The 12,468-nt window shown below is 43.9% G+C and overlaps 1 protein-coding gene across 1 annotated transcript in view; it reads right to left on the reverse strand.

The window, feature by feature from the left end:
* Nucleotides 1-4,054: 4,054 nt before the first annotated feature.
* The window catches only part of LOC143285648 (uncharacterized), an 8,477-nt gene continuing 63 nt past the window's right edge, over nucleotides 4,055-12,468 (reverse strand). The window contains exons 1-5 of the mRNA XM_076593043.1: nucleotides 12,398-12,468; nucleotides 12,103-12,199; nucleotides 8,299-8,537; nucleotides 6,684-7,227; nucleotides 4,055-4,552 (exon numbers count right to left, since the gene is read on the reverse strand). The exon at nucleotides 12,398-12,468 is cut by the window's right edge and continues 63 nt beyond it. Of these exons, the coding sequence (XP_076449158.1) occupies nucleotides 4,055-4,552; nucleotides 6,684-7,227; nucleotides 8,299-8,537; nucleotides 12,103-12,199; nucleotides 12,398-12,468 (1,449 nt within the window). The remainder of the gene's footprint in view (nucleotides 4,553-6,683; nucleotides 7,228-8,298; nucleotides 8,538-12,102; nucleotides 12,200-12,397) is intronic.

Here is a 12,468-nt window from a genome sequence, read left to right on the forward strand (position 1 = left end):
ATGGTTAATGAGATCAAATGCTTTCTTCAAATCTAGAAATACAATTCCGTTGATTTTTTTTGTCATTTATAGCAGTGAGCAGTTTATCTAAGAGACTGGTGAGGGCTGTCTGACAGGAGTGTTTTAGGCGAAACCCTGACTGATTTTGATGAAGCAAGTTGTGCCGGTCAAGATATTGCAAAAGGTGCTTGTGTGCGTGTTTTTCAAGTGGTTTAGAAAGCGATGATAGTATTGATATTGGTCGGTAATCGTTCAGGTCAGAGGGATTTTTTACTTTAGGTAGTGGTATGATTTTGGCAGTTTTGAACATAGTTGGAAAAACACTTTTTGAAATACTGAGGTTATAAATATATGTCAGATGATGCACTGTATATGGCAGTGATAGAAGCAGAATTTTATTGCTGAATCCGTCATTGCCATGTGTATTTTTTTGTCCAAGGCTGGATATGTACTTACCGACCTCATAAACGGTTAGTTGTGGAATGTGAAATGTATCTTGTTGGCTGAGCCTGTCTGAACAAAATGATTTTAGACTGACTGGACATTCATACTGATCTGAGTTTTGTTTCAGACGATTTGTCAAACTTTCCGCGATGGATAGGAAGTGGTTGTTAAAGTCTGTTGCTGTGAAACAATCATATTTCAATGATTTTCCGGGAAAGGACTTATTGGTCAGTGCATTGAGAGCTTTCCATATGGATGAAGTATTGTCTGATTCTGACGTCGTTATCCTGTTAAAATATGTCTTTTTGGCCTGACGGACTAAGAACTTCACGTGTTTTCTTTGTTGCTTAAACGCGGAATAGTTTTTGTCTTTCTTAAGTTTATCTCTAATTTTGATCGCTATTGATATGATGACAGTAAACCAAGGAGGTGTTGATGAATTTCCTGCCCGTTTTCTTCTAACTGGGGCATGCTTGTCATAAACAGATGAAAAGATTCTATGAAATGCCGCGACCGCTTCATCTGGATCGTTAGATTCATAAATTTCCTTAAATGAGCATTCGCTAAGATCATGGAGAAAATCAACTTCGTTAAAGTGCTTATACGATCGATACGTGATGGTGGAGTGGGTTCTAGTTCTAGCTGTTGGTATCTTACAGGCACCTGTACACTGTATAGTGAAGTGGTCACTGATACTGGTCTGGTGTACCTGAGCACTTACGACTCTGTCTGGATTATTAACATAGATGTGGTCAATCAGAGTTGAGCTGGAAGACGTAACTCGCGTTGCTGACTGTATTACTTGGTGCAAATTAAATAGAGATATGGTAAAATCCCATGTCGAATGAGGTTTTTGAAAATCTATATTAAAGTCACCAAGAATGATAATGTCCCTGCCAAGAGCAAAATCCTGTACTTTGTCCATCATGATGACAAAATCATCATACCACCCGAAATTGCTGGATGGATTTCTATAAATGAATCCTAGTATAATTGGGCATTTTGCTACTTTCACCTCCAGCCAGATGCTTTCTACATTTACGGACTCTAAATCAAATCGTCTATTAGTAAAAGCTTTCACAGTGTCGTGGACATACACAGCTATTCCGGTGTGTCCGGAATGAGTGGCATCTCTTCTGAACAATGAATAGTTTGGAATCGCAATTACATCATCGTATACAGCTGGGGACAGTCTAGACTCTGTTATTCCGAAAATGTGACAAATTCTAGTCTGGTCAAGGAAGACGTTCACATCAGTCGCTTTGTTCTCAAGATGGTAGACATTCAAATGACCCACAGTGAGATCATAAGTTTGTATTTTTGACATGAATGATGTAGGTCTACGCTTCAATTAACACTTCTTAAAAAAGGTGAAGCAGACAATAGTTTCACAAAAACACTTCAGAACAATTCAGGGCAAAATTAATGAAAAGAAAAATAAGAAAAGCAAACACAGAATAAAAAAATAAATCAATGCACACACACACACATACACACACACACACCCACACACAATTTGTTTATATGCAAGTGCTAAGAAAAAAAATGAATCGCAAGGTTCACACGAAATGTTTACGAAGAAGTAAAAAAAAAAAAAAAAAAGTCGCTGGATGAAAAACATAAACACACGAAATTGCAAAAACGAAAACACAACAAAAAACCTCCAATAAAACAAGAACAATCCAAGTCAAGAACAGGAGGGTGGGGGACACGAAACTGAATCGGGGAAGAAGTTGACACTAGTATGTCACAATGGTCATCCACAGTAAGCCAGAGGAAAAAAAGAAGATGGGAAAACGAAGTTGGATTTTCTACAGTGGGTCCCTCAGTACAGTTAAGGAGAGACTGAAGGGTAGAGGCGCTGCATGTGATGAAGCCAGGGGTTGAAGGGCATAGCGGGGAAGGGAGGGAAAGGCCAAAAGGGGGGAAACATGGGCATTGGCTGGCTGGGTTTGTTATAATGCGGCATGGGTGGTATTGCAAAGTTGGGGGCACACGTTATTTGACTGACTGGTATTTGACCACTATTTTTTGACTGATCAAACGACTTTTGCTCGTTTTTTTGTTGACCAATCTGACTGTCCTGTTCAGCGTGCTCAGAGCTCGCCGATGGTGCAGACTGGATTGGCCCGCACTGCGTCACTTGAGTGTCTTGTGTTCTGGATGGTGGAGGTTGTAGACGGTCGGCCCGGTGACCAGCCATTGTCTCTTGAGCCACGCGGCCCTCGCAAAGTGCCGGGCCTGCTCTGCCGTCACTGAACCGTGAAGGACGGTTTGTGCGGAGAGCGAGAAACTGACTGACTTGACGTAGCCATAGCGACAGACCCCTTGCGGACAGATGGGCGCCGTCAGTTGTGAAATAAGGTTTCACCATTTGGGAATTTGTGTCAACAAATTTGTTTTCAAACAGAAAAGTGATTCCCTTGTCTGCGCATACCGCATGCAGTTCATTATTTAGTAGGTTAATGAATCGCAAGGGAGCTGATTTTCTGGGAAGGAGCGCGGAGACAGCTATTTTGGCTGCAGGAAAAACCCTTTTGAACTGAGTCAGGAGGTCACTAAAGTCACGCTTCAGTGTGTCAGCGGTGTAGTGTTTGTGTATGTCATTACCCCCCACTTGCAATACCACCCGCTTTGTGTCCTCCCGCACCGGGCTGTCTTGGAGAGCAGCAGTGACATCAGTCACTTTAGCCTCCGGCATTGTGCGGACATGAGTGCGCCCTGTTCTGTCCAGCCTCTGTCTGTCGATGGACTGGAGGTTCGAATCCCCAGTAAGAAAGTTGATAAGTTTTCCTTGGGCGGGGAAGCGTAGCTTGTACTTTGGGGGAGGGTCACTTTTTTGTTGTTGATTTTGAGTTTATTGTCTGATGTAGACCTTTCTGTGTTGTCCGTTGTGACGGTACCAGTGTCAGCGACAGGTGGAGACACAGTAACAACCTGACAATCGTCTGTATTATCTGCATCACTTGTGTTAGCTATATAAACATCAGCACATACTTTTGGCTTGATTGCCTTTGACGGGGTACAATCAGATTGCTCTTCATTGGATGAACTTTTAGTTGTCATTCCTCTGCAGTCACTCTTTGATTTAACTATGTGTTTTTGGCGGTCTGATATGCTATTAATCAAATTAGTTTGGTCTTTAAGTAGACCGCGCAAGACATTACATTCTTCTTGCAGACTGTCAATTTTTTGCTGCATTGTCTGCGTTATTATTTTCAGCTTGTGGTCAATGTGGGATTTGATGTCTGCATCTAGGTCCTTGATGCATGACCTGCACATTGGTTCACTTACAAACTGCAGACACTGCACACACACACTGTCATCTGTGTTCACTAAGACTTTGGTGTCAATGGGATCACTGACATCGGGGGTATTATTGTCACCTTGGAGTGTCGGGGTGACCTCTGGATCAGTGTCAATTCCACCTTCCGCTGGCGATGACAGTGGTGACTGTGACACACACACTGACGGAGATTCAGTGCTGGGTGTGTCTGGAGACTGGTCAGCAGTGTCCTCCTGTGTGGGGGCAGAGGGGTGGCTGTCCACGCAGGGGGTTGTTGTGCCAGAGTCTGCCTGCTGCACCTCAGCATCCTGATGCTGGTCACTGTCAGTCAGGGGGTGGGGGGGGACAGTCTGGAGACTGGTCAGCAGTGTCCTCCTGTGTGGGGGCAGAGGGGTGGCTGTCCACGCAGGGGGTTGTTGTGCCAGTGTCTGCATCCTGATGCTGGTCACTGTCAGTCAGGGGGTGGGGGGGACAGTCAGGGGTCTGGGGGTCCAGGTGGCTGTCGTCCAATGAAGTGACAGCACGGACACACACTGGAACAGGTAGGATGTCAGTGCCGTCACCAGATGTAGAAATGGGGCTGTCTGTCGTGGAGTTGGTGTCACTGACAGCTGGTCCGAGGTTAGTGGGTGTGCTGTCAGTAACTGACAGTGAGCGTTGATCATTATCGTCCTCTGAAGAATCACTGTCTCCAATTGGCAGCAATGCCGGAGGGACGGCGCTGGATCCATCGTCAACAATCATGGTTGAGTCCTGAAGTTTGTTGAGGATGGAACACAGCACTTCAAACTCACACGTGGCCCATGCCTGACACTGGTTGCCCTGTATCAGACATGAGCCAGCACCCTTTTTCCGTGTTGTCTTTTTAAGAAAGTACAAAGTTATTGCAATGCATTTTTCGTCATTGTTTCTGTATACTTGTACAAACGTTTTCGCTAAATTATGCTGAGAAGGCTCAGCACAGTTGAGTGGGACCTGTAAAATGTTGTCTCCATGATCCCTGTCTTCCCATACCACTTTGAAGCTGGAGTCTCTGTCGGGATTGTTGAAGTAACGCAATGCAAGAGCATCACGCCACTTCTTCAGAGTTTGTTGTTCAACACAATGGAACGTTTTCTGTTTAGTGTCCAATGTGTCTTTAAGTACAGGCTTAACAGCCTTACACTTGGCACTAAGGAGTCCATGCCTCATATATATATGAGAGAGAGAGAGAGAGAGAGAGATAGGTAGATAGATAGATATAAATATAGATATATCAGCATACATATCTTCTGAAAGAAAAAGAAAATATCTGTTCCATTTCAGTTTATTCAGTTGTCGTTGTTGCAGACTCGCTGTGGGACTTTGTCCAGCCAAACGTGCAGAATGGAAGTGACGTCATCGTGGCCACAGACAGCCTACAGGTTCGCAAGGCCTCAGTGACAAAGATCGGTTCTCGTCACCACGTACCGGAGCCGTTCACCGCCATACTGACCTTCAAAGGAAAAACTGTAACGTCTGCCAGGCCTTTGAAAGCACCATCTTGGATCAGCTCTCTCTCTCTCTCTCTCTCTCTCTCTCTCTCTCTCACACACACACACACACACACACACACACACACACACACACACCTCAATAATTTTAATTGCAACAATCTGTACAAAACCAGAAATACAATATACAAAACCAACCCATGCCAGTATTCACAGACGTGGACTCACATCACTGCACTGAACACACAAGCGCGAGAATGAGACAAACAGAGTTAACGCATACTGCCTCCGGAACCTTTCTGGATTCAACATGCTCACATATGCACACGCAAGCACACACACACACACAGAGAGAGAGAGGGAGGGAGGGAGGGAGAGCAGGTTCTTAACCGGAAGCAATGATTTTAAACATCGCCAACAGAGAGTTTGCACACACAGCAAAGCTTTCTCAGGTCATATGCAAATACGGCGTCACTCACAGACACTGGCGGCTATGATGGTAATCCCAGCAGCTTTTCAGCTTGACTGTGATGATTTATCAGACACTGTTATGTTTTGTGGTGTGTTGGAGATATGTTGGATGATCGAATGCGAAGTTTAACCAGTGAAAATATCGAAGACCACGACAAGGATCGAAACGGCATTTGCAGAATTCGTTGTGGAAGAGACTGAGAGAGTATCAACAATTAAAAAACTAATTAAATAGATGAATAAACATATATTTGGTGTTGTTCATTTCTGTTCTTACTTCCTCAATTTCTTATTTCATTGCCTTTGTTTTGTTTTTTCTCTGCGTTATTCATGTAAGTGTCAGTGAAATGTCGAATAAGGATCAGACTCGGCATGTGCAGAATTCGTTGTTTAAGATACTCTGTATGATAGTCAGTTGTTTTCGACTATGACCATCCGAACAGCAGAGAAGGTAACTGCTGTCCCAACTATCTGGGCTACAATTTGATTACAGTGAAGAGTGTCTTGCCCAAGTTGCATACCCACTCTCTCGGCCAAGAGGGTTTTAGGACAGTAGGCGTTGGGATGGTTCCCAAAGGCCAACTAGCCCCCAAGGCTGCAGCACTAAGAGCCAGTGCAATTTCGCCTCCTAGTTTAAGAGTCATAGTCCTTCACAAAAGACTAAGTTGTAAATGATGTCTCATTCCAATGGAGAAACCATTGATAATACAACTCTCACACCAAGAAGAACAACAACAAGATGCACACACCGTGAAGATCCAGCCGAAACTGAACCGAGTTCTGTTTGGACATATGATTATGTGGTAACCATGACGCCAGCTCAGAAGACCCTGCCGAAGTCAAAAGGAGAATTTCTTGTTCACACAAAGGGAGAGAGAAGAGGGGGGGGAGAGAGAGAATGGGAGTGAGAGGGAGAGAGAAAGAAAGAAAGAGAGTGAGAGAGACAGACTGTCAGACAGACAGAGACAGAGAGAGAAGTTCCAGGTCCTTTCACTGTCACACTACCGCACTCTAGGGGCAGGGTCTCCGTACAGCGCGTTCCGGAACACCTGGGCTATGGTGGTGTTGGCGGTTCGAATCTCCTCCTCGCTGCGAGGCACAGGGTTCCCGTTGGTCCACACGTGCACCGCGTAGTTCTGCCTCCAGTCGTAGTCCCAACCCTTGAACAGCTTGTCGGCCTCGAACCAGTTGGGGCGGTACAGCCGATCGCTCTCCATGTGCAGACGGCCGGGGTTCCTGTGCCACATGTCCCTGGGCACGTGGAGGGAGTTGGCGTAGAACTCGGTGCTGCTGTACACGTTGTAGTGCCCGTACCACTCCCTAACGAAGGGCGAGTTGCGCTTGGCGGCGATGAAGGCGTTGCCCATGCCCGTGCCGTTCTCGATCAGCCCCATGGTGATGTCGTGGTGGAGGATAGGCCCAGGGTCCCTGACCATCACCATGTCGGCGTCCAGGTAGATGCCTCCGTTCAGCAGCAGGGCCTGCAGGCGGACCAGGTCCGACAAGTGGTGGCGGAACTTCACGCGCTGGTTGCCGATGGTGGTGGGTCGGGGTCTGTTCGTACATATACACACACGTACATACGTGCGCGCGAGCACACACACGCACGCGCAAACGCGTACACACACACATACTCCAACATATGATAAGAAGAAGAAGAAGAAGAATGATAATAAAAAGTCCTCATATAACGTGCACGCATACACATACACATACACACACGTGCGCGCGCGCGCACACACACACACACACACACACATAGCGCATACATACACACATACAAATACACACACACACACACACACACACACACACACACACACACACACAACATGGATGAAAAATTAAAAGCAGTTTCGAAATCTGGAAGAAAGAGATGAGCACTGATGAAACAGATGGGTTTCCACAAAACATTGAAAAGAGGCTGTGGAAAAGGACTGTCGTGTGTAACATGAAAAAAGGTTATTCCAGAGGGTTGGTCCTTGAAAGAAAAGAGTACGCTGAAAGAAGGATTACTTTCTGACAGCTGGAACACGAATAATACGATTGTCAGAAGAAGAACTGAGAAACAACTGAATTTATTCCAACCAAATCCGAATGAAGCCAGGAATGGTTGGCAGCTGATGTCAGACAAGAACAGTAACTTGGTGTTTGCTTCTTAAAGGGACATAACTTCGAGCCGGTGCTCCATTCTACTTCCTATCAGTTAGCGCACATGTGAACAGAAAAAAATGTTGTTTTTTTATGATTTAAAAAAAAAAAAGTTAGAGAAACAAATTCAAGAAATTGTAATTTCTCTTTATGACACAATAATATTTTTCTTTTATTTTTTTTTAAAATTTTTTCCTTTCCCTTTCTTGCCTTATTTTGTGTGATCTTATCTTGTCCTCCCCTTTCTTATCTGAAACATCATCGTAAAAATTTTTTTTTTTTAAATTCCCAGTCCGTTGATACGCCCTTCATCTGTTATGTGTATACAGGCAAAACAGCAGAATCACACGTTGTTTTTTTTTCTAAACTGTGGAAACACTAATTTGTTGTAATTTCAAGGCTGATATTAGTTGGGGATGTATTTTTCTCTTGATCATGCCAGAGAATACATTTAAAAAATGAATAACCAAACACCTGTAAACAAAGCGAACTCCTTTGCAGTCTTTCATCGTGCGCTGCCACCAGTAGCCCACCGGATGTGCGTCACCGATGACGTAGAGACCGGAAGGGGTCACGTGACGTTTAGCCGCCATAATGCTGACGTAATGCCAGAAGTGGAACTTGTATTCCCCAAAGATGACAAAGTACACTATGCGCGGTACCTTAGTGTCGTCGTACTGCCTGATGCAGTCCGAGCCTTCGTTGAGGCCAATCTGTTGGACATGACAATATGACATGATGATACTTATTTAGCGCCTATCCTCGGTTGAAGACCAAGCTCTATGCGCTTTACAAACTGCGGAGTCATTTGCACAACAGGCTACCTACCCGGGAGAAGGCGACTGACGGCTGCCATTTGGGCGCTCATCATTCGTTTCCTTTCTCGTTCAGTCAGGTATCAGTCATGCACAGATATACTCATACAGACATGAGAAATTTTACGTGTATTACCGTTTTGTTGTTTATTTAACCCCACCATGTAGGCAGCCATACTTCGTTTTCGGGGGTGGGTGGGTGTGCTTGCTGGGTATGTTCTTGTTTCCATAACCCACCGAAAACTGGCATGGATTACAGGATCTTTAACGTGCGTAGGCCTATTTGATCTTCTGTGTGCGTATACACACAGAGGGGGTTCAGAATTGAATGTTTCCTTTTCACACACACAATTGATGTTGTAACTGTCAGTCTACACAACGAAAGAAGTTGGGACCATTATCTGATGTTCACAGCTGAACAGCGGTGTTATCTTTTATATGAGTTGCACCCAGTAGGAGTTTCAGGTTATTGTTTTATTGTTTTTTTGTTTTTCAAAAAGGCATCACCGCGTTCGAAAAAAAAATCCACATACACTTCCACATCTGTTCACAACCAGATGCCTGACCAGCAGCATAACCAGCGCCAGTCAGGTCTCTGGTGCATGCAAAAATATTTGTGTATCCATCAGAGTGGATTTTTTTCTACAGAACTTTGCCAGAGGTCACCCCTTTTGTTGCCATGGGTTCTTTTTCAGTGCGCCAAGCGCGTGCTGCACGCGGGACCTCGGTTCATCTTCTCACCCGAATGACTGGACGCTCAGCTGGATTTTCCAAACATGAAAGAAAGGTCCAGAGCGGGATTCAAACCCAGACCCTCGCGGACATTGTACCATTCTGCCACCTTCCCCCCTAGTAGGAGAACTAAGTAAGAAAGAAAAATGACAATCCCACAAAAGCTGTCCTGAAACATGTCTTGGAAACGCTTCTTTTGGGGGGCTGAGGGGGTGTGGGGGAGGTTAGGACTCGGAAGTGGTGTGGTAGGGCAGGGATAAATTGGTTGGGTTTTTTAACTCACTTGTGTAAACAAAGTGAGTCTATGTTTTAACCCGGGGTTCGGTTGTGTGTGTGTGTGTGTGTGTGTGTGTGTGTGTGTGTCCGTGGTAAACTTTAACATTGCCATTTTCTCTGCAAATACTTTGTCAATTGACACCAAATTAGGCATAAAAATAGGAAAAATTCTGTTCTTTCCAGTCATCTTGTTTAAAACAATATTGCACCTCTGGGATGGGCACAAAAATATAAAAAGAAGCCAAATTATATGCAAACTGCATTTACTGTTATATTTATATTTTTTTATTCTCTAAACTTGGCACTTTGATATGATATTCTGACACAACAACAAAAGCAGTCATTTTATTGTTCAAACAGGAACTTCTTTTGCTAAGCATGGAAGTTATATTTATTTTGCCAACGTTTTGGTGCAGATAGTAAAAAAGGGAAATTAATCTGTAATTAATACTAGGGGACTTCATTTGCTTTAAACTGATCTTTCTCATCTTAAACATTACATTTTGAAATTATACTCAATACATAAAAAGCTTGTGTGTTTTACTCTCAGTGTACAGGGCTTTCACTATGTTCATTCGCCCATGTGGTCTTTTACGTAAAATACTAAAATCAATACGACGAGTGGACTTTATAGATCTATTGGCTGAGCCCTGAAGGTCATGGGCAAAAATCAATTGCGTACACATATTCATACATATTCAAAGCACGTGCTCATATTCTTCGCGAACGCGAACGACGCCATTTTCTTTCAAGTTGTTGGCCTGCCTGTTCAATCCTATATTCAATCGACAATACACGATAACATGTGATGGAAAGTTGGAGAAGGAGACCGTTAAATATTTATTCAGAGAAAGATTTGTGAACGCCTCATCACTTACTGGATTATGCCCCAAACTGCCATAAATATATCCATAGAATCAGTCGGAATTCACAGTTAAAAATAATAAACCATGAGAGTTAATACCCTTGAACTGATGAAACGTAAAAATTTCCAGTCTTGACTTTTCTCAAAATAAAGTCCTTTTCACTTCATACAACGTTTAGAAGCACTTGTACTTGGCTCTACATGTTATTAGTTTAACAAAATACTCAATTTTCATATCAACTTTAAAACTATAAAACTAGAATGAACATAATGCCCAAGATACACCAGAATAATATGATTTGAACAGCGTTCTCACTGCGAATACCGCAATCGAATTATCGCCCTTTAAAAAAAGCATGTTTAAATATTATATTTTTGAACGTCTGTTAAGGAGCAACGATAGTGTAATGGATAAGACAATTTCTTCTCATCCGAACACGCGGGGTTCGAATCTGCCGTTAGGATTTTTTTTTTTTTTTCTTTTTTCTTTTTCTTTTAACCCGAAGCTTTCTAATAACAAATACAGAACACATTTTAACGATTAGATTTTTTTTTAAGTGTATCACAAGTGAGTCTTGAAGGCCTTGCCTCTCTTGTTTGTTGTTGTTGTTGTTGTTGTTGTTTTTTGTTTGTATGTTTTCCAGGAATATTGTAAGTAATTGATATGAAACCTCACCCTCTATATCCTGTTTAGTCTATCCCTTCTCAGCTTCTTCCTAAACCACTGGACTCAGTACCAAAGACAGCTTAAATTCGAAATACAAAGTAAATCCGTAGCTATGACCTTTAAGAACAATATGTACGTTCCACTAACAATTCCCAGCAGATAAATTTAGTTAAAGCATATTCGTAAACATGTATTCTAAAAAAGATATCAAACTGACAGACACATCTATAAACAAATATAGAGTGATGGCCTAGAGGTAACGCGTCCGCCTAGGAAGCGAGAGAATCTGAGCGCGATGGTTCGAATCACGGCTCAGCCGCCGATATTTTCTCCCCCTCCACTAGACCTTGAGTGGTGGTCTGGACGCTAGTCATTCGGATGAGACGATAAACCGAGGTCCCGTGTGCAGCATGCACTTAGCGCACGTAAAAGAACCCACGGCAACAAAAGGGTTGTTCCTGGCAAAATTCTGTAGAAAAATCCACTTCGATAGGAAAAAACAAATAAAACTGCACGCAGGAAAAAATACAAAAAAATGGGTGGCGCTGTAGTGTAGCGACGCGCTCTCCCTGGGGAGAGCAGCCCGAATTTCACACAGAGAAATCTGTTGTGATAAAAACAATTACAAATACAAATACAAATAATGATTATTTTTAACATACATGGAAACGAAACACACACACACACACACACACACACACACACACACACACACAACACACACACATATAAACGCACGCTTGTGTTCTCACGCAATGCTCAGTACGAACCATGCCCCCTCCACCCCCCCCTTCCCCCATCCGCCCCCCTCCCCATGCCCCCAATCCCCACCCCCTCCCCCATTTTTATTATTATTTTAATTTTTTTTTAATTACAGAAAACACAGAACTTTAAAAAAAGACGAAACGAAAAAAAAGTGTCACCTGCGAAAAGAAGGTGGCACAGATGACGTCCTTGCGGAGTGCAGGGGGCCCACAGACCAGGGCGGGGTCATACGACTCCTGTACCGTGGGGTCCGGCCTGCCCAGAAAGTCCAGCACCGAGCAGTTGGGGGCGTTGTACCACCCTCCTCCTCCTCCCCCTCCCCCTCCCTCTCCCTCTTTCTCTCCTTCCTCCTGTCCTTCTCCTTCCCTATCAGTCTTCTTCTTCACGAGCTGGGAAAGTCCGGCACGTGCGCGCGGTGCCCCCAGAAACTGAAGCTCTCTTCGGCTGCCGGACTGGGCCGGACGAGCAAGGAGGGAGGACAGGAAGGGCTGTAGCTGTAAGAGGACCGCCAGAACCATCAGCAA

Source organism: Babylonia areolata, chromosome 9, assembly GCF_041734735.1.
Source record: "Babylonia areolata isolate BAREFJ2019XMU chromosome 9, ASM4173473v1, whole genome shotgun sequence".
Lineage (NCBI taxonomy): Eukaryota > Metazoa > Mollusca > Gastropoda > Neogastropoda > Buccinidae > Babylonia > Babylonia areolata.